The following is a 23,458-nucleotide window of genomic DNA, read 5'->3' on the forward strand; positions in this document are numbered from 1 at the left end:
CTCGTGTTGTTTGAAGATGGTGAGCGTGTGGCCGGGGCTCGCTCGCTCTTGCTCTCTCTCTCTCTCTCTCTCTCTCTCTCTCCCTCCCTCCCTCACTCTCTCGCGCGCACTTTCTCTCTCTCTGTCCTGTCAAAACCTTCCCTCTATGATGGTTAAGCTGTGCAATTAATCCGCAAATCACATTTGTCAAGGGCCGGGGAGCAGCTGGCCCGTACAGGTAATGAATAACGGATCAACTACGACAGCCTACATCGCGGATTCGTACATCGCGATATCGATGCTTAAACGACACATCGTGCAGCCCTATTAGAGAGTGTGCTGACCAGCTGCATCACTGTCTGGTACGGGAACTGTAGTGCAGCAGACTCCCAAGACCTTCCAGTGGACAGTGAACACAGCTGCAAAGATCATCAGTGCCCCTCTCCCCTCCATCCTAGACATTTTCCTCACATGATGCTCCAGCAAAGCAAAGCGTATCGTGAAGGACCCCACCCATCCCTCCCAGAGTCTCTTCCAGCTCCTATCATCAGGAAGATGGTACCGGAGCATCAGAGCCTGCTCCACCAGACTGCTCAATGGCTTTTTCCCTCAGGCTGTGAGAGCCTTGAACTCAAATCCCCCCGCCCTCCTTTGAAACCCCACACAAACCCCCTACTTCCTGAAACATGAACCATCTCACCTCCTCCCCCCCCGCCCAAAACACCTCCCAACCTTTTCACATCACAGAAAAACTGTCTGAAACATTGTTTTTTTGTGCAATTAAATTAATTTTTTTGCAATTCTCCTCTATGCGCACCAGACACTTTTCACACACACTACTGTATGTACATAATCCTACAAAAGTAATATGTGTGTTTACTTGCTCATGTAATACAAATCATCTTGCACTGTTCCCCAGCCAGCTGCTTGACTTATGATGTTTCACTTTGCACATGTACAGTACTATGTGAAGCATTCCTATATATATAGTCTATATATTTATTAAAAATCTGTCAGTAGATTAATTGTGTATAGGTATATTATGTGAAGCATTCGTATAGTCTATTTTTTTTAGCTTGTGTATAGGTAAATATATAAATATATATATTAGGGCTGTGAATCTTTAGGAAGGCAGCGATGCGATTCGATTCAAGATTCATAGGTTTTCGATTCGATTCAAGAACGATTTTTGCAAATTTAGAATGATTCAATTCGATTCACAATTAAATTAGATTCGATTCGATTACAACGATTTGATTCTGCATTTTTAAGTGCATTCACAGGATTATTCGAATGTTTCCCCTAAAATCTTTAAATGCTTAGTCAGGGGGCAAATTACAGCAGCCTTTATGGTTAGAGAACCATAGGCAAGAAAAAAAAAAAAAAAGCTTTTGTCCATTGTTAAATGCTAGTTTAATGATGCGAAATGGCATAGTAAAAAATTATGTAATGCAAGATTTAAAAAAAGAGCTTAAAGAGTATGTATAGGCTAACATTTTGTCGCACCAGGGGCATAGCCATCATTTCAGAAGTGACAGAAATATCAAATACAATAATTTTATGTATGTAGCCTATGTATTTTCATAATTATTCAAATTTTTATTTTTATTTATTTTTACAAGGAATTTTCTTATTTTTTTATTACTTTTAATTAGCTGTAAGAAATCAAATACACTACTGGACAATAATCAATCATTGCTTTTATTCAGTTTAGCTGGAGATAAAGGCTGGCACGTCTATGAGAGTGAGATCACTTCTCATTTTGTGTGTGAAAACTTCTTTATCTCATTTTCACAAAATAAAATGCTATAGTAGGCTAGCTTAAAGCTTTAAAGCGCTATATAAATAAAAGTGACTATTTAACTTTTCCTCTCCATCAGCGAATGATAATGCTGAAAGAAAATGCACCAGATGTCTGTTTGCTAAAGCTACAAACGCTATTTTCATGCATCTGATTTTCAGATAAACCTTGTGCTCTTATTTCAAGGTCGTCATTAATGCTGTGATTATTTTAACAGTTTCCTTCGTACATTCGGTTCATCCGCATTGTTTAAACATATTTATCATTCAATGAAACTGTGCATATGATTTAGACACTTACATTTCTGCTCCGTCCATGGAATAAATACATTTTTCGACTGCTCAGGTAACGCTGTCGGTAAGATGCTGAGAGCCATTGACAAACTACAGAAAAGTAAAGCTACTTCACTTTAGTATTACTGGCCACAAATCCTATAGATCGCACGTCAGCTGCGTCAGAGACAAACGGAGTGCGAGCCCAATCCTGTGACAGTCTCAGGCGGTAAACAGTGGAGTGCGTGAAGGACAGATAAGAGGCACGATTCACGAACACTGTTCAATGTCTCCATTAATTTGTGCTTGTAGTAACTTAATGTGTATATATTTTGAAATTTATTAGAATCGCTATATGAATCGATTACTGTCCGAGATCGGCGATTCATGATTCAAAAATCATGTTTCAAGATCAATGCATATGCATCGTCAGGGTTTGTAATCGATGCATCGAGAAAACGAGTGAATTGTTACTCCCCTAATATATAAATATATATAAATATAAATATATATATATATATATATATATATATATATATATATATATATATATATATATATAGTATATTTATAGTCAAAATCTGTCAGTAGTTCAGTTGTGTATAGGTTTATACTGTTTTGCTAAATTGTTGTATGTCTGTATTTATGTAGCACCGTGGTCCTGTGAGGCATGACATTTTGTTCCACTGTATGTCCACACATGTAGCAGAATGACAATAAAGTTCAACTTGAACTTGCTAATGATCTTAAGGCAGTCACCAAGCAAAACATTTATACTACGTCGCAATAGACTGAAATTGGACCCGAGGTCCCGCTGCTCAAGAAGACACATGTACAGGCCTGTTAAAAGTTTGCCAGAGAACATCAAAATGATTCAGAGAAGGCTTGGGACAACGTGCTGTGACAGATGAGACCAAAATTGAGCTCTTTGGCATTAACTTGACTCGCTGTGTTTGGAGGGAGAGAAATGCTGACTATGACCCCATTCCTACAGTCAAGCATGGAGGTGGAAACATTATATGGATTGGGGCTGTTTTTCTGATAAGCGTACAAGATGACTCCGTCGCATTGAGGAGCAAATTAATAGGGCCATGTACTTACAAAGTCAGCAAGGGGATCAAATAAATATTTTCCCCACTGTAGATTCACACATGCTGATGGTTGTTAAAAGCATTTTTAGTGTAAATATGGAATAAAATCACTGTCAAAAGTAATCGTACGTAATTCAAAACATTTGTGTGTAATTTTAATATACTCGTGCGTAATTTAAAACTATTGTACGTAATTCAGTTTTTTGTCAGAGTTGGATTCCAAAATCTACGGCCACGACAGTTTACAGATACGCGATTTTGTGTGTTTTTTAGAGTACAACTCTAAAATGTACGACTGTGACAGTTTACAGACACGGCGCTTGTTTTCACAATAGCTCTGTTACACACACGACATGCGAATTACGACTACGAAGTGCGGTGTGCGAAACGACTGTCAAAAATACGTCATCAAGGTCACAGGCATTACTATCCGAGGGAAGATGAATCGATTCAACGAAGAGTCATACTCTTTATCGCTATTGGCCTATAGATTAATAGAAAGCGATAAATTAAACACATAATCCTATAAAACCAATAGAAATATATCCAATGTAAAAACAGCGTTAATGATGTAAATAATATTATTTTAAATTACTTTCGAAAGTACCTTCAAAACGGCTTACTGACGTAATCACCACCGCACGTTTAGGTCTTAGTTTATCAATAATCAAAAACACATTACAATTATTTTTGAGAATACAAACGTCTCTTAACATGGTTAGTCGCACTTGCTGTTCTTAAGTTAAAGTCATTTAAAGTCAGCTGTATTTGTTAACATTAGTGAACTAACAAGAACAAACAACGTACAGCTGTATTTTTATAAACTAACAAAGTTTAATAAATACTGTATCAAATGCATTACTCAGTTAATTATAGTTAATACATCAGTCAACAAATGAAACTTTATTGTAAAGTGTTAAACTAGAAAACTAGGTTTTGCCTGATAAAGAAAAATTAGTAAAAATTTATACAAACTAATACATTTTAAAGTTTAGTAACCTTGTTTTAAGTGACATTAACCAATTAAGCAAATAGGCACAGCTTTATCCACTAAAACATTTATTTAGCTTTCAGTTTCAGTCACCAATTCAAGTAAATAGATAGATAGATGGATAGATAGATAGATAGATAGATAAACCACTCATTCATTCATTCATTCTGCAGTAGCAGTCCATAGAACAGAATCCAGCTGTGAAGATGCCCTTCTTTCCAAGACCACAGTATCTAAAGCCATCACACATCTGCTGAGCTCCAGCTCCACTCTGCATGTCTTCCTCACATCTGGACTGACAGACTTCCAGTCAACCATCCCTACACAAGAGAAAAACAAATGTTGAGAGATTCAAACAAGAAGTAACCAATAAGTAGAATAAAATATCCAATAAAAAAAGAAGCGCAAGTGTTTGAGAGTGCAAGTTTGCAGCCAGACCCTTCTCCATTATATTATAATACAACTGTACTACTGACTCTTCACTGAGTACCAGAAGTACATATGCTTCCTGTGCATGGTTTCTAAAAGAATGGAATCAGGAATAAGTTGACTGGCACTCATCTATACCACAGGTTATAATAATATTTACATTTATTCATTTATCAGACGCTTTTATTCAAATCGATTTACAAATTAGGACAAAGTGGAAGCAATCAAAAACAACAAAAAGAGCAATGATATATAAGAGCTATAACAAGTCTCAGTTAGCTTAACACAGTACACATAGCAAGGGCTTTTAAATAATATAAATAAAAAGAAAACAGATAGAATAGAAAAAGAATAGAGCAAGCTATTTGGTTCATGTGCATGTACCACTCCAGCATGTTGGATTAACTTCAAAAGAGTGAATGTCATTCGAGTGCACTTTGGGCGATGGTACAGTCAAGGCATGAGGATCTAATACAAGAGGCAAATCATTCAGAGTAACGTTACTGACAGTGCTTGTCTCCATCTTCTAATGTTGACAATGTGCCTCTGAAGGAAAGTCAGTGTCTTTCTCAGGTGTGGTGGATATGCAATGTTGAACACAAAACACATCCACAAGGCTGTTATGAAGGCTTCATCAAGGCTGGTGCACTGACACACATCTATTCCATCTTCTGTCACCACACTGAGCGCTCCTCCTATGATTGACATTTTACAGTCAGTATCCATCAGGTGTATGGTAGGTGTAGCCGGGTCCCCCTTTCATAAAATAAATAAAAAGAATAATGACAACAATAATAATAATAATAAAAATAAAGAGAAAAAAAAGAAAACACTTTTCAGATTCATCAGATTCTGTTGCATTCTCTTTGACTCAGACGGTGTAGCTACATACACTGCAGAACTGCAGAAACAATCAGAAGCTAATGTATAAGGTTCACAATATACCATGCATTTCATGTTCTTGTATACACTGATAAATCTTACATTGTTTTCTAAAACTATTGCTTTAAATTTTAAACAGATGGGCTAAAAGGGTACAGAAGAATAAAATATTACCTGAAAAGATTTGAAACAAGATATTTTACAGTTGATAAGTTTTTTTTTTTAATATACTCACTCCAGCAGGTGTCCTGAAGTATGTGTATTTTTTGAGTACATCCTCCACTGACATTCATTCCGTGCTTTCTCAGCGTCTCCAGGAGCATGTTCCTGTCGAGTGGTCTCTGACAGTCAATGTGTTTCTGAAACTCACTTTGTAGCACATTCACATGTGCCTCAACAGACACTGAATCTTCCCCAACACAAGCTTCCTTCATCAGAACAACAGAAACAGATCATGCTTAGACCGTGACAGATATGAAAAACATCTAAATACTTACTGAACAAGGTGCTTTAGATATAAAAAATAATAAAAACATTGAACTGCATAAACAAGATGATGGTCAGGCAGTGAAGAAGTGGAGTACATACTAAAAGGATTTAAATACCTGTAGTACAGTATCTTCCTTACATTAACCTGCACTAAGTGAAAATGTAAAATTGATTAACAGTGCAAAAATAAGTTATGCATATGGCAGTGTGCTTACATATTCTACAATAACCTGCCAGTGGAGCACGTTCTGCTTTACATTTCAGGTTTAGGGATGTGTCAGATGTGCTTAAAACACAAACTTGACTGATTGTCATTTTCCAGCAAATAAAGATTACAACATCTTGTTAGTACAATATTGTGTGTGATTATGTTGATAGAGATAAATCAATGGTTTAAATAAATTTATGTGCTAATTTGCATATATACCACAACAGATCTAAACATTGGGTATAGCCAGGTGAAAATGTCTTGTTCAATCTTGTTGATAACAGTAAAATACTTAATATTAAGGTCTGAATTGGAACCCATTTAGGCTACCCATGAGCATTAATACAGAGAGGCAGGAAGAAGTACTTTAGAAACCAGCCTTTATTAATTACTAATGCAGAGATGGGGTTTGGGGTTGGGTCCGTGGGAGTGTTTCTGGGGATTTACTTTTTATTTTGCCTACCTTTTGTCTTCTGCATTCTCCTTACTATTGTCTCATGTTCTTGCCTCAGACTCGTCCCCCAGAAACAGCCCCAAGTATAATCTCTTAAAAATTAATAAAGGAACCAGCCTAAGTAGGAACCAAAGTACTTCTTCCTGCCTCTCTGTATTAATGCTCATGGGTAGCCTAAATGGGTTCCACTCAGATCTTAATATCAAGTATTTTACTGTTATTTGTCAACATAATTTAACAAGACATTTTCACCTGGCTAGACCCAATGTTTTGTACATATTGATACAAAATCAGTCTGCTTCTGTTGCAATTTGTTCAACCTTTTTTTCCTAAATTGACTAGACTATTAGTGATAAATGAAATATGACTTCAATACTTAAACAGTGAACACTTATATAGCATGACCTGTGTATTAACGTACAGTGCACGTAACACGGCTGTTAGGAAGTCAACACTTAAAATTGTTCATTCTTTTATGTAACCCTATATCATCGCGCTACAGGCTGCAGCGATGACCTCCTAAACAACTGTCTTCTTTAAGCACCTAACGTTACATGTACTCTGAGAGCTTATCTTACCTACTATACTATCTCTGTAATATTGCTACTCTCGGTTATTAGTTATAACTAACGTTAACCCTTAAAAACAGGGGTCGTCAAGTTCGGTCCTGGAGGGCCCGTGTCCTTCAGAGTTTAGCTTCGACCTCATGACCGCCTGGAACAAGTTTGATGACCCCTGCTTAAACATGTCAGATTAAAAAAAAAATAATAACAATTAACTTACCTGAGACGAGGTGTGTGAGCGATTGGCTGCTGATCCGCCATTTCGGCACCAGTGGTTTAAAACTTTGGTGGGGCGCATGCGCACTTCGTTGAATCGATTCATCTTCCCTCGGATAGTAATGCCTGTGACCTTGATGACGTATTTTTGACAGTCGTTTCGCACACCGCACTTCGTAGTCGTAATTCGCATGTCGTGTGTGTAACAGAGCTATTGTGAAAACAAGCGCCGTGTCTGTAAACTGTCACAGTTGTACATTTTAGAGTTGTACTCTAAAAAACACACAAAATCGCGTATCTGTAAACTGTCGTGGCCGTAGATTTTGGAATCCAACTCTGACAAAAAACTGAATTACGTACAATAGTTTTAAATTACGCACCAGTATATTAAAATTACACACAAATGTTTTGAATTACGTACGATTACTTTTGACAGTGATTTTATTCCATATGTAAAGAACTGTTCAAGTGATGTTGTGAAAGCCCATCTAAATGTGTGTTTTTCATATGGTTTTAGGATTATGTGGGTGAAGCACCCATTCACAAAGCAGCACGGGCTGGTAACATAGAGTGCATTAATGTCTTGTTGATCCAAGGAGCCAAACCGGAGTAAGTCACTGTCTTAATGTTTTTTTATTTTTATTTTTTTTATTTATTTATATATTTTGAAATGCATTATTATTTGACTTTATGTAATACTTTATTATGTGACATCACAGTGTGAAAGAGAATCTCCACAAAAAAAAACACTCTGCCATAGAGCCTCATTTTGATTTTAACAATCTTGTGAAACACATTTCAGTTCTAATAACAACTGCAAATTGTAGTGTACATCTATTTAAATTTAATTCATTCAATTTGCTCATCCTCATGTCGTTCCAAAGTTCCAGACTTCTGTTCATCTTTGAAACACAAATGAAGATATGGATATTAAGATATTAATATTTTTTTGTAGCATTTTTGTCTTTCAAAAATACGTAATCCATATGAATGGAGAGGTTTAATGTAGGCTTTTATTCACATATGAACAGATACAAATTTAGTAAATAAAGACTTAAACATTATTCTAAAGTAAAGAGGGTGAAAACTTTTTTGTGGGGGGGGGGTGAAGTATCACTTTAAGGGGGCTTTCACAGTGGCAGTTTAGTTTGAAATGGCAGTAGGCTAGCAGAGTTCTTTGAGTGGAGATTTTTCTTAATCTAATGAATGTGTTGATCTAAACCTGTTGTCATTTAGCTTAAAGGTGAATTTTGTGTTTAGTGGTTTAATTTTTTGTTAAGATGAAATTCAATCAAAACAAATGCACATTTCCTCATTTTTCCCCAAGCAGATCAGAGGTCTCTTACAAATCTTGGCATGCAATGTGGATTCCAATTGATAAATGTTCTATATGAGAAATAAAGCATCCCAGGGCTCAACATTAAGGATTTTTTTACTGACCCCGTCGCCCTGTAGTTTAATTTTTTTATTTGCCCAGCAACAAAACATAAAATGTTTTTTTTTTTTTTTTGACCCATGCAACCTTGTATTCCAACCCGAATTCCGGAAAAGTTGGGACGTTTTTTAAATTTTAATAAAATGAAAACTAAAAGACTTTCAAATCACATGAGCCAATATTTTATTCACAATAGAACATAGATAACATAGCAAATGTTTAAACTGAGAAAGTTTACAATTTTATGCACAAAATGAGCTCATTTCAATTTTGATTTCTGCTACAGGTCTCAAAATAGTTGGGACGGGGCATGTTTACCATGGTGTAGCATCTCCTTTTCTTTTCAAAACAGTTTGAAGACGTCTGGGCATTGAGGCTATGAGTTGCTGGAGTTTTGCTGTTGGGATTTGGTCCCATTCTTGCCTTATATAGATTTCCAGCTGCTGAAGAGTTCGTGGTCGTCTTTGACGTATTTTTCGTTTAATGATGCGCCAAATGTTCTCTATAGGTGAAAGATCTGGACTGCAGGCAGGCCAGGTTAGCACCCGGACTCTTCTACGACGAAGCCATGCTGTTGTTATAGCTGCAGTATGTGGTTTTGCATTGTCCTGCTGAAATAAACAAGGCCTTCCCTGAAATAGACGTTGTTTGGAGGGAAGCATATGTTGCTCTAAAACCTTTATATACCTTTCAGCATTCACAGAGCCTTCCAAAACATGCAAGCTGCCCATACCGTATGCACTTATGCACCCCCATACCATCAGAGATGCTGGCTTTTGAACTGAACGCTGATAACATGCTGGAAGGTCTCCCTCCTCTTTAGCCCGGAGGACACGGCGTCCGTGATTTCCAACAAGAATGTCAAATTTGGACTCGTCTGACCATAAAACACTATTCCACTTTGAAATAGTCCATTTTAAATGAGCCTTGGCCCACAGGACACGACGGCGCTTCTGGACCATGTTCACATATGGCTTCCTTTTTGCATGATAGAGCTTTAGTTGGCATCTGCTGATGGCACGGTGGATTGTCTTTACCAACAGTGGTTTCTGAAAGTATTCCTGGGCCCATTTAGTAATGTCATTGACACAATCATGCCGATGAGTGATGCAGTGTCGTCTGAGAGCCCGAAGACCACGGGCATCCAAATAAAGGTCTCCGGCCTTGTCCCTTACGCACAGAGATTTCTCCAGTTTCTCTGAATCTTTTGATGATGTTATGCACTGTAGATGATGAGATTTGCATAGCCTTTGCAATTTAACGTTGAGGAACATTGTTTTTAAAGTTTTCCACAATTTTTTTACGCAGTCTTTCACAGATTGGAGAGCCTCTGCCCATCTTTACTTCTGAGAGACTCTGCTTCTCTAAGACAAAGCTTTTATAGCTAATCATGTTACAGACCTGATATCAATTAACTTAATTAATCACTAGATGTTCTCCCAGCTGAATCTTTTCAAAACTGCTTGCTTTTTTAGCCATTTGTTGCCCCCGTGCCAACTTTTTTGAGACCTGTAGCAGGCATTAAATTTTAAATGAGCTAATTAAGTGGATAAAAGTGTAAAATTTCTCAGTTTAAACATTTGCTACGTTATCTATGTTCTATTGTGAATAAAATATTGGCTCATGTGATTTGAAATTCCTTTAGTTTTCATTTTATTAAAATTTAAAAAACGTCCCAACTTTTCCGGAATTCGGGTTGTCTAATAAACAAACTTATTATTACAGTAACATTTTAGATACCAGTTTAATTTCACAATTCTAGTTTCCATTTACAGTACCACAGGAAAAAGTACTAGCCTAACTAATATAAAGTAAAAACATAATTATTATTATTATTATTATTAAAGGCAGTGACTAATAAAACAGGAATGAATAAACAAATTAACATGCATAAATAGGGCTGGGTAAAAAAATATAGATTTCTCGATTTTAATCGATTGCCTTTTTTATTATTATTATATCGATCCTTAAGTCCCAAGAATCATTTAGTCTAGACTAGTCAGATAATGAAGGGAACATTGTAGCGTCCCTCCCATCCAATAAATTGCAATAAGCTTTGTCATTTGTTACTTTTGATATGAAACAAAGTCTCTAATTTCAAATTCTGTCCATTTTATTACAATATTCAAATATTAAATGCTGTTATGGCGCTGTTTATTGTGGGGTGACAGATCGTTGTAAACTGATAGTCTCCTCTGCTTTAATAGCAGTTCTAGCATGAAATAAACATGAATAAACATCCAGAGATATGTTAAAAGAAAGAGTACAACTTATAGAAATCCATATCCTGTCTCTAATCACGCAAACAGTGTTTCAATCGTGGGAAGACGACAGTAGCTTGTAAACAGTGTCATGTAACGTCACATTTACCATGGAAAAACACATTCAGTGACCATGAACTCATTCGTCTACTAGAAAAATCAACTCTAGAGAGGAACATTTTGCTAAATATGCACCATAATAACATCATCATTTTTATAATTTTTTTTAATTATTTTATTTTTGTATAAAATTACTGTTCTACAATATTTATGTTTGGATAAACCCGTCAAGTTTTTAAGTGGTGACAACCACCATTTAAATGTTTATTTTTTAAAAAAAAAGAAGGGTCGTAGAAATATAATTGTGTAATTTAAAGTTAAAGTTAGTATTATAGCTTTAATAGTACACACAAAAAGTATATTTTAAGTGTTTGTATACAAATCAGCACACATGATAGGTAAAAACTGATAGCCTTAATGCACTGTAAGTCGCTTTGGATAAAAGCGTCTGCTAAATGCATACATTTAATTTTAGATATCAACATTCCATATTATTGACTCTCAGGTATATTTTAAAAAAAAAGTATAAACTGAATAAACAATGCTTTGTAATAAAAAAATAATTCAGGTATCCAACAGTAGTATTCAGCTACAGACATTGAATTATCAAATGTAAAATATCATAGCATATTTTTCACTTTATAAATGAAATGTAGATTAATCCTTGTTAAAGCTACAAAAGCTATTCAGTCAAGATTTTCTTTAAATCTTTTGTTTGATTTAAATTAATTACACAGACATCAGACGGTTAGGCACAGATTCAGTTTAATGATTTCTTTTTCAAACGTTTGCATTCACTTAAATTAATCAACTCAGTTCAAGGATACTCACGAAGATGGGTGTTTTGAGATAATTTTGTATGTATTTGTGTGTTCATGTGCTCTGCACTTCGGGTGTGTGTGTGCACAGAAAACAGTGCGTAAGTACAGCGTTCAGCTCTCTTTCATGTTGTTTTGTGCTTAAATGGTTTAAAATTGCTTGGATTTAGGGGTGGGCAATATCTCGATATTTAAAATATATCAAGATATTTTTTAAACACGATATGGATTTTGACATATCGTATATATCGATATATTGCTTATATTTAATTCTGATTCCGCCTCTTTGCTTGTTTGCCACCTTTGTGCTGTGCTCGCCCCCTGCCTCCTTGATTTTGTTCCCCCTCCCCTCGTGTGTAGTCTCATTGAGCATGGCGGCGTCCGCAACCAGCCCGGAGGCTACAGAACTCATCTAAAAAAAAGGACAACTGGCTCCATTATATGGAGATACTTCGGTTTTAAGGCGTGCAGAGCATGCAGAACAGCAGAGAGATGTCTACTGTAGGGCCCTATGATTTCCGCGATGCAGAAAACACGGACTGAATCGCGGAATCCAGTCATAAAAACGGAATTTACAGTTTAATGCGGAATGTCACGGAATTTGTCAAATTTTGAATGAATTAATCAAAAGTAGGTCATTGCACTTAATCAAATCGCAATATGGACTAATACCTGTAAATAATAAGGCAGAAAAATACATTAACATCTCCAGAACTGCATTGAGAGTCACTTGATTTGAGTAAAACTAGTGTCATATCACATCATAGACTAGTATCACATACACAGAACTGTAAAGGTATTCATGGCATCCCGTCAAAATAAAAGTCTGGTATAGTGTAAAGACAAGTATTTGCCAGAAATATATTACTATTGTTCAGCAGAATGTACATAGCCTACTACTACTAAAATGAAACAAACGTATTTTTTTTAAGGAATAATCACACAACATATCTTCCATGTTTTATTTTTTATAGTAAATCCCCTTTGTTTACCAAAAAATAAAGTTTGCTTAATTTTCAATAATTAAAAGATAAATTAAATGAATGTTTTATGCCTTCATTTGATAACCAGAAAAATGTAAATAAACAACAGAATTTCAGAGGGGAAAAAACATTTCATAAGGCTATTTTAAGATTTTTATGCATTTAAATAATTACACATGCTAAAACACAGAATTAGGTAACAATAAAACATATGGTGAAGAAAAAATAAAACATTTCATAGGGCCCTAAACATGTAATTAAACATTTTGTTAAACTTTTAATAAATAGATGTGAAAATTTATAAGTTTTAATTAATTGGACATACTTTTTGATTAATACAATTGAATTTAACCATTAAAAAGGAGCTGAGAAAAATTAAAACAGAAAAAAATGGAATCCAGAAACATTAAAACGGAATATGGAGAAAAAAATAAAACATTTCATAGGGCCCTACTACTGCCATGAATGGCGAAAGTTGGTGCCAACCAAAGCTTCTAGCACCACAAACCTTTTCCACCATTTACAGACAAGGCACAAGCTCTCATACGAGGAGTGCACCAGACTAAGGATCCCGACCACTAAACCCACTAGCTCTGGCAACACTCCACACACTACAAACACTACACAAATAACACTACACAAATAACACTCCACAAATCTTTGACGTGGAGTGTAGAATATGAAAGAAAGAGCGGTGGCAGTGTAGCATCACAGAGTCCGTGGCATTTCATATAGCTGTGGACATGGCACCCATTTCCGTCGTTGAACAACGTGGCTTTATACACATGCTAAAAACACTTGATCCAAGATACAGTTTACCTATTCGGCCACTAGCAGTTCTTCTAAAGGCATCTTCATCTGCAGTGGAAATATAATTACCTGTCAAAGTGCTGCACTTAAGCCTGACACAGTAGACAGATTGGTATCCCTTGCTCAAAATATTAAAATGTAAAAGAGTTACACAAACGTGTATTTTGGCTTTGTTGATGGCTACAACAGAGTTTATGCAAAGTTGAGCTTGAGTGATTTTATTTTTTAATGAAAAGAAGGCAATATGTATATATTTTTTTTATTTTACAGTTAAATTATTATGTAATCAGGGATTTTTTTTTATCTTAAATGTCGCAGGAGTTCTTTGTTCCTATATGCACTGCCTACCTTGAGTTGTTTTATTTTTTTAATGAAAAGAAGGCAATATGTATTATTTCTTCCTTTATTTTACAGTTAAATTATTATTTTTGTATACAGGGATTTTTTTTTTTAATGTCGCAGAAGCACTTTGTTCCTACATGAACTGCCTACCTATTTGCTCTTCAATATATATTTAAAAAAAGGCTTTGTGGTATTTGGCATATTTGTTTTTGCAGTAGTTTTTAGAGGGTTATTTTTCCTGTAAAGATATCGAGATATATATTGTAGATCAAGATATAGCAAAATATATCGAGATATGTTTTTTGATCCATATCGCCCAGCCCTACTTGGATGTAAAAAATTTACGAGACTTGAAACAAGTGCAAATGATAAACTTTCATGACGACCCAGCAGTGACAAATCAGTCAACTGTCCCGAGTGTGTTTCACGCTGACCAGGGCCATCGGGCAATCCTTATTGTTGAGCATTGTATCCATTCATTTCATTTTTTTTTTCTTCTGTCAAATGAAACCACTCTTGCCTTGACTAGCCAATATGTTGACATGCAAGATTTAATGCATTTTCTGTAATGGATTACTAGAGACCTCTTTGAAATTTCATGACATTTTCCTTTAAATCAAGTAAGGGTATGAGACATTTCTTGAAATAAATACAAGTCTTTACTATTAAAAAAAATAATAAATTAATAAATAAATAAATGCTTTTTGGGAGAATGCTGGTACCAAGTGCCAAGATGGGTGGATGGTTAATAATTGAGTAATTGTGCATTTGTTTTAAGTAGTTTTGTAAGTAACCTTATAAGCATGATGCCTTGTGTTTGTGAGTGTTCAGTGAGATGTATTGTTTATTAGATTGTCTTGAAGAAATGCCTTTTGGGTCATTCCATGTCAACTCAACAAGAGGTCCCATTTAAAAAAAAAAAAAGATGATATAAAACTGATATTTTTTTCCTGGTGAAAGAAATACGTAAATGAAAGCCGAAATATCATGGGTGAGGAGTAAAAATTACAATTTCCACATGAAATTTAGAGCCAATTTAGGTGTGGGTAAAAATATATATTATTCAAGCTGCAACAACTACATTTTAAACAAGGTACATTTTATATACATTTAGTTATTCTATGCAAAGTGACCCACATTTGGAATTCAATGATTGAAAATTGGTAAAATGTAACAATTTGGACATGGAGCTGAGTTGAGATCCCCATATCTATGGGATCGGGCCAAATAGGGCCTTTTAAAATGAAGATTTCAAAATAAATGTAACAGTCAGAATCAATAGAGAAATCTTTAATACTTGAGTTATGTGCACGCAAACTTTGGAAAAATACAATTTGTAGTACCAAAATCTAAAAGGAAATTAATTAAGTTATAAGCGTGCAAGTCAGCAAATTTTATTAATAGACCTACCAGTCCGCCAGTACCAACAGTTATCATTTTTACCCCCCTGTAATTTGGCTCCAAAATTGTAAATTTGACCGCACTACAAAATAGTGTATTGCTGAGTAAATGTACATCTACGACATTTAATATTTTGGCTTTCAACATTATATTTATTCATGAAAATATTACCAAAATAAAAAATTTGAGCTGGAGAACTTTGTGCAATTTTGTTACTTTGACATGGAACGACCCTTCTGTTTCCAGATTAGCTGAACACTGAAAGTTAAATGAGTCAGAGTTACTTAAATTAAATAAGTCATACAATTTTATTTTAATTTTTTTATCCGGTAATGCCACATCCAGATTGTTATACTCTTCATAGCCAAATTAGTCAGTACATGGCACAGCAAAGATCACCAACTTGCATTAACAATCTGGAAAACAATAGTAATAAACAGGCAAATATCCTTTCGTTGTTAAAAGTTCTGAAATTTTTTATCTTGTTTAGATTGATATCATTTTCTCAAACATGTTTGCAGTGATTGAAGTATCTCTAGAACAGACTGATTGATATAATGATTTTCCTTTCCCAAATTTAGTTGAAACAGGGTCAGATATACCTGGAAATTTGGTGTGAAAATGACTTGGCACACGTTGGAAAGTTTTCTCATAATAAAAGCCAACCATAAAATTAAACCGTTAAAATGTAGTTTGTTGCAAAATTGAAGCATTGCTTTTTATAAGTACAGGTAATCACTGAAATTAACATGTCATGAACTTAATTGTAAAGCTGAGTTACAGATTATTTGTCTTAAGTGTTTTCTGAAAAACAAAATTCTAACATCTAAAATTCTTAAAATACGTCAATTTGTAGACACATTTGTTAGTACACTAAAAGCAGTTAATGATTTATCTACTGATTTATCTGTCAAATACAACAATCAGACTGTGACTGATTTCTTTGTTTGATTATATAATTTAAATGGCAAAGTTCCAGTTAATAGACTCTCAATAGAACACTAATTCAGACCTATATTATGGAAATAGCCATTATAGCAGTCAGTAAGACTTGTTAGAATATTTTTCCATAGTCATGTCCAAACCCTCAATATATAGGCCTAGCATTACAGCAGTGCTTCATTTTGTATCAGTCAAAAATGTTTACGCTGTTATTTCAAAATCTGTTTTCGCTAGGGCTGTCAATGTATTAATCAAGTCTAAAGAGATCAAATTTGTTACCATTGAACTGTAATTTGTGAAGAATAACTACATTTTCCCAAGTTGATATTAAAATTATTTCATACTGTGTTTGACTTATAAAGACCGGTTGGAATAGTAAAAAAAAATTCAAGAATACTGTTGCAGGTTTCAGTACTAAAACATACTTTTTAATATATAGGCCATGGCTTTTTAATTGTATTTGCCTATCTTTTTAACGAGCTCCTAACTATCTGAAAATGCAAGAGTTATGAGAAAGTGGAACATATTTTTAGACCGATCTGCACACAGTCCGTCTTTAAGAAAGCTGATCAGGAAATAGATCCCCAAAACACAGGATACTTTAAAGAAGGATGTGTCAGCACTTTATATAGATACGATTCATGAATGTCTGCTTGTTTTTATGCATCTTAGATGTGTACTTGATCATATGTTTGAAATCATCTGTGACCTTTCTGATTAAAGTAGCATGTTTACAAAAAAATATATTGAAGATCCATTGTGAACCATTACAGAGAAGGAAAATCCCTACACATCTCAATGTTTTGCAGTGGTTGAATTTGAACATGACTTGATTTTCTCAAGTAAGCCCAGAAAAGGGGGGGAAGCATTCCAAAAACTGCTGCCACACGTTCTTCAGCGAACACCCTTACATTGAGTGTTCACACTATCGCTTCCTTCAGTATCTACACACTGGCAATCTTTTGAGGTATTTCTTGTGGTGATTGGTTTTGATTCTAGGAGAACAGTCATGATAGCATTTAGATCTGCATGCTTTGCCTAGTCAGCACCGTCTTGTTACTTATCCTGCAATATTTGTTTTCTCATATGTTCTCAACTAACAATTGACAAGGGGAGGCTCAATAATAAATGGTGATCTACAATTATCAACTTGAAAAAGAGTACACTTGCAAAAGTAGTAAGCTGTGTTAGGATTACAAAGAAAATTATGTATTAAAACGTTAAATGCTTCCAAGGGCAAACAGTGTAAGACCTCTTTGTTTTCAATGCCAGACAATTAATTGTAGCAATATGTCTTTTCTGCTATAATACCATCTTTATTCAAAACTTCATTCTTTGTGCTGAGGTTTCAACCATCAGATATAGCAAATAGCCATGACATTAGTTTTAGTTTGTTTGCATTTAAATGCATCTATTTTATTTGTGTTGTATTTTAAAGGCATAATTTGACAACTTTTGGAAAGCAGTGTTAAATTTGAACATCTTCCAAATTTTGGAATAATGTAATCTTGACCTAACCATTTAGAGCATTGATTTAATGAATACTGATAATAGTAACATGTATTTTAAATGGACAAATATGCTTTTGAAAATCAGCTTTTTCTAATAAGCGAGATGAATGGTAACAGTTAAAGGCAAACCATAATGAATTGCTTTAGAAGTGACACAAATTTTATATATTTAAGTTATTTCCATTAGAGACTGACCGATCTATCGGTTTTACCGATTTATCGGCACCAATAGTTGATTGCTGGAACAATCGGTTATCGGCAAAAATTCATGCCCATAGTTTTCCGTGTTTCGTCCATTGCTGGAGCGGCTGATAGTTTCCCGGGTTGGGTCCATTGCTGGAGCGGCTGAGAAGGCTCTGTTTTCATCATACAGTGCGAGAGCGGCCTCTAGTGGCTGAAATCACTGACCGCACATGCTTTTTGTTCAGACTCACTGCACGCTAACAGAATGATCTTCAGACAGAAAATCCTGCCCCGCATCAGAGTGCCATTCACATAGTTTTCCATTAAATTACATTATATTCACCCCGAATCGTTGTTAATGTACATAATGAATTGTATATTGAGCATTTCCATCGAAACTTTGTCTTTCTGTGGCTCTAATACAGTCTGTATGCTTCATTTATAGAGCTATAATATAGATCGCTCTTTCCGTTTGCTGTTTTTTAAACACTGATCTTCAAAACTTATATTTGCCTCATTGTTCATTCTTGAAGTAAACTTGTGTCCATTTGGTGAATATTAAATAAATAAATACCGGTGAGTTCTCCTAGACTCAGCTGCTCGTTTATTTTGATCAGATAATCATTAAGTGTTCAAAAATAGAAGCAGTTAAAGTGCGAGAGTAAACATTGTGCTGGGATAATTGTAGGACCCTATGATTTCCGCGATGCAGAAAACGTGGACGGAGTCGTGGAATCCATTCATAAAAACGGAATTCACAGTTAAATGTGTGTGACGCTCATGGTGATTTCAGCGTCTGCTGTCTCACTAAATGAGGACGAAAACACATGAACAACATCTTCAGAACTGCTCTGAGAGTCACTTCGTGAGCATCTGACTGTTTGATTTGAGCAAAAGCATCATATCATATGCACAGAATTGTAAAGGTATTCATTTATTTTGCAACCCGTCAAAATAAAAGTCTGGTTTTGAAGTCTGTTGAATTGTTCAGTAGAATGTACATAGCCTACTACTACTACTAAAATGAAACAAACATTATTTTTTGTAATTAAAAGAAAAATAAAATGTTTCATGCCTTGATTTGATAACGATAAAAATGTAAATACATAATTTTTGAGGGAAAAAATCATTAGGCTTCTTTAAGAAAAAAAGAAATAAATTAGACATGCTAAAAAAGAATTTGGTAACAATAAAAAAAAATATGGTGAGGAAAAATAAAACATTTCATAGGGCCCTAATCATGTAATTTTTGTTAAACTTTTATTAAACTGATTTGAAAATGTGTAAGTTTTATTTAATTAGACTTTATGATTAATAAACTTTAATTTAACTATTAAAAAGGAGTGGAGAAAAATTAAAATGGAAAAAACAGAATCCAGAAAAATTAAATAACAGAATATGGAAATAAATCAAATGGAATTTAGGAAAATAATATTATTTATTATTATATTATTATTACTACAACTTTTTTTTTTCTAAAGCACATTTTTAGTTTTTTTTTTTTCAGTATCCATTTTAAAAACTATCGGTTAATTAATCGGTATCGGCCAGTGTGGTCCAACCTAGCTATCGGTATCGGCAAAATCCAACATCGGTCGACCTCTAATTTCCATTAGTGTTGTCACAATACCAGCGAAAATTTACAATTCTCTAAAACATTTTTTAATACTAAAAACCTGCTCTTAAAACTACATTCTGTCACACAACAACAGTAGTATTTGTAAAATTATAGTGGGTTTGCTCCTCCCATAATGCTTATTGGGACAAATGGTGTAAGCAGAGCGATACAAATGTGAAATGCTTATATACTAGTAGAATCTCACACGGCTGGAAAGACCTCTCAGCCATTCAGGAGCAGAAGTAACTGTAGTTTAATTGTAAAGTAAATAAGCCATTAAACCAATGCAGTGTGGCCTTTGAGTATTCATTTTATTAAGAAAACATTGCTTTAAAACAAGTAACACAATAAAGATCACTCCTGTAGTACCTGGGGTCACAATAATTAAATTAATCTTAAACTGCAGATATCATGTTATGATCAAATATTTTTAGTGAGAACAATGATCAGTGATGCACACTTACTTCGATATTATGGCAGACACTCTGGATTCGGTGGTCGAATGGTCCATTGTCTGGTTTGAATAGGTTCAGTGAGAATAGCTTAATGTATAACCGCAGCTGCACGGAGGTGTTGATGTCGTGTGAAGGCATCTCCACAACATCATGAAAAATACCCCTTTTTTGAAAGATAATTTGCACATTTCCTTTTTATTTCCTTGAGTATGCCACAAATGGCATTTGTAGTCTGGATCTCATATTTCCTTAACGTCTTGTACCTGTGACGGTGTTAAACATGGTGTCACGTGGGTGGAATGTGCGAGGTGGAGATGCACAAACACACAATCTTCCCCTGACTGGGATTTATAAAGAGATCTTTTGCGAAGGTTCTGGCGTACACATGGTTTTATAAATCTGAAAACTTTTGTGCATATGCAAAATTTAGCTTTTGTGCATGCGTGCACTTTTAGGAGGAAATCTACAGAGAGTTTTATAAATGAGACCCCAGTACTTTTTATATCTGGCATAGACATGGTTTTTCTTAACTCCTTAACTACAGTGCAACAAGTTCCCTGCCTTAAGAATTGTCTGGCATTGTCTGACGTTTTCATTTAATGTTTCCTAGATGATAAAAAATATTCAAGTCAAAATACTTGGAAGCATTTAATATTTTATCAGATATAAATGGAATGTTTATGAAGGAATGAGTGAATGTAAGCTAATCATATACTTTTTTTTTTGTTTGTTTTGAAAAGTTGAATTTGTCTTTCTTTATATTTTGAAGCGTTATGTATATTTTATATTTATTTTCACTGTTTTGTTGTTTTCCATGTAAAGCCATTTTGAAAATACAAAGGGAGAGATAGATAGGTTAAACCGAATTCATAAATGAACCAACTACTGACCCAAATGTTATTCCTTCTCATTCATTATATATTGTGTAGACATTGCAAAAGACAGAAGTGGTCAGACATTTGTTAGATTTGGGGGTGGTTCCAGATTAAGGCCTTGTCTACGTGAACATGGGTATTTTCAAAAGAGCAGCTTTTTCTATGCGGTTTTGTCCACACACAAATGCAGTATCAGGTCACTGAAACCAAACCTTTTTAAAAACTCCTGCCAGGGTGAAGATTTTCAGAAACTCCGATTGCAGTGAAACTGGAGATTTTGGCTTGTGATGCTGCAGTGCACACTGTAATCTCCTTTATTTGACATCAGATTGTGCACCGCTATCTCCTTTGTTTACATGAGGCAAGTCTGTAATTGGCCAGAATGGCTTTACGGTTAGTGTTTTATAGGCACCTGTTGGATTGGCATGCTCTTGACAGTGTTTTTATAGCTTTTTTATAGTCTGCTTTTGCGTTTTCAGGTGGAAAAGTTTTTTTATTTTTTTATTTTTTAAATGGAGGTGAAAGTCTGTTTATAAAAATACCCGTGTACATGTGGACTAGGCATAAAACATGTTTAGGATCAAAAAATAATCCATAATGATCATAATTCTTAAAAAGGCACTATTCAAAGGCTAGAATCTTTGAATATCAGTGTCACACAGAAGGGGCATAATCTTACATCAATGTGACAAAATGGCAAACATTTGACATTAGAATGTAATATGACTAATAATCTGGTCCAAACATCTTTTATCCATTTACCATGTTGGTTCATGTCTGAATTCTCATTTAAGTGCACACACTGCATTTGGAGATAAATTTGCTCTGATTTTTTTTTTCTAAAGATCAATGCTTTTCTGTTTTTTAACTACTTCTTGAAATAAAAATCAACTGCCTTGCCTTCAGTACTTTTAGCATGACAGTTATTCAATAAAAGCATCATGTTGGATAAATAGTATTAAACTTGTATCATTGCTTAATTGTGTTCACAAAAATGATTTGTAAGAGAATTTTTTTTTTCAGAACAGTACTGTTTCCTATTGCAGTGTGTGTGTGTGTGTGTGTGTGAATAATCAACTTTTTGGGCCTTTCCTAAAACTAGCATAGAGAGTAATAGGGAAAGTCTTTGAAATGTAAAAACATGATTAACATTAGTATAAGTGCTAATTAGATAAGACCCGACTAATCTTCTTTGTTTTTTACCCACTATGCAGCTTGAGGAATGCAAATGGTTTGACTGCAGCAGATCTGGCCCATGCTCAAGGCTTCCATGATTGTGCTCAGCTCCTCTCTAATGCACACAACCAGCTAACTCAGCTAAAAGTATTTGCCCATAATGGGACCAACCATTCACACATCCAGGGCTGCAGTCTTCTGAATGGGACAGCCAATAGAAAAAGATTTCTTGATTACACAGAGCCAAACCACGTGAAGAAAGCAAAAACTGAGAGTAAGTCAGTCTTGTAGTGCATTTTAATCACTTGCGTTTGTGCACAAAATCAACACTAAATCAAGGAACATTTTTATTTATTTTTTTAATTCTGACTATATTGCATGCTTTTCATGCAGGCATGGATTTTTCAGCGAAGACAAACAATGGAATTGGAGAGGAGCTTGAGATTATGAATGTGGAATCAGCTGCTGAAAACCAATCAGGTGGGACTGGACCTTCTCCACCAAAGTCTATTGAGTTTGAACATCATGAGGAGGACAGTGTTTCTTTGAGGAACCCCTCTCCCACCCAAAAAATGTTGGAGCCCACATCTATGACTTCTGTTCCTGGCCCCTGGCTATGGACAAACTCTTATGCATATTTATGAGGGCCAAGCCATCAACCAGTTCCCTCAGGTTTATCAACAAGCTCTCAATGCAAATTATTCAGCTAGTATATTTATATTGGACTTTTTTTCAGGCTGCTGAAATATCTGCAATATAAATATAGTTGGGGTGAGATGTCCATTTTTTTAGAAGCTGATATTTATTTTCAAAGTATGCACACACTTGACTTAAATAACAGACTTTACCAGTACTGTACTTGCAAAGACACACCAGCTAAAATAATACATAAATACATCTACAGAGTTGCTAGTTTTCTTGACTTTATTTTCATTAACTTTTGCAATATTATCTGTAAATGGTTATTCTGAACAAGTTTTGTAAAAGTAGCTTGTTGTTAGCTTAATATTGTACAGTAGGCTTGAACGTAAAAGTTATATTTTCTGAATCTCCCAGCCACATATTTCACAATGAAATCATCAACTGATTTTAGGATATTTCATGTCATATTTACAAGTTAATGAATGCATTGGTTAATATTTTACTATGTAATTGTGCTCCCATCCTCTATTTTAAAGATATTTAGATATTTTGCCTGTGATCTGCTTGTTTA

General features: G+C 34.8%; 1 protein-coding gene across 1 annotated transcript in view; it reads left to right on the forward strand.

The window, feature by feature from the left end:
- Positions 1 to 23,458, forward strand: part of LOC132142488 (ankyrin repeat domain-containing protein 10-like) — a 40,042-nt gene that overhangs the window by 15,448 nt on the left and 1,136 nt on the right. Inside the window, exons 3-5 of the mRNA XM_059552393.1 lie at positions 7,893 to 7,984; positions 22,284 to 22,519; positions 22,639 to 22,725. Coding sequence (XP_059408376.1) covers positions 7,893 to 7,984; positions 22,284 to 22,519; positions 22,639 to 22,725 — 415 coding nt within the window. The remainder of the gene's footprint in view (positions 1 to 7,892; positions 7,985 to 22,283; positions 22,520 to 22,638; positions 22,726 to 23,458) is intronic.

Source organism: Carassius carassius, chromosome 6 (assembly GCF_963082965.1).
Source record: "Carassius carassius chromosome 6, fCarCar2.1, whole genome shotgun sequence".
In the NCBI taxonomy this organism is placed as follows: domain Eukaryota; kingdom Metazoa; phylum Chordata; class Actinopteri; order Cypriniformes; family Cyprinidae; genus Carassius; species Carassius carassius.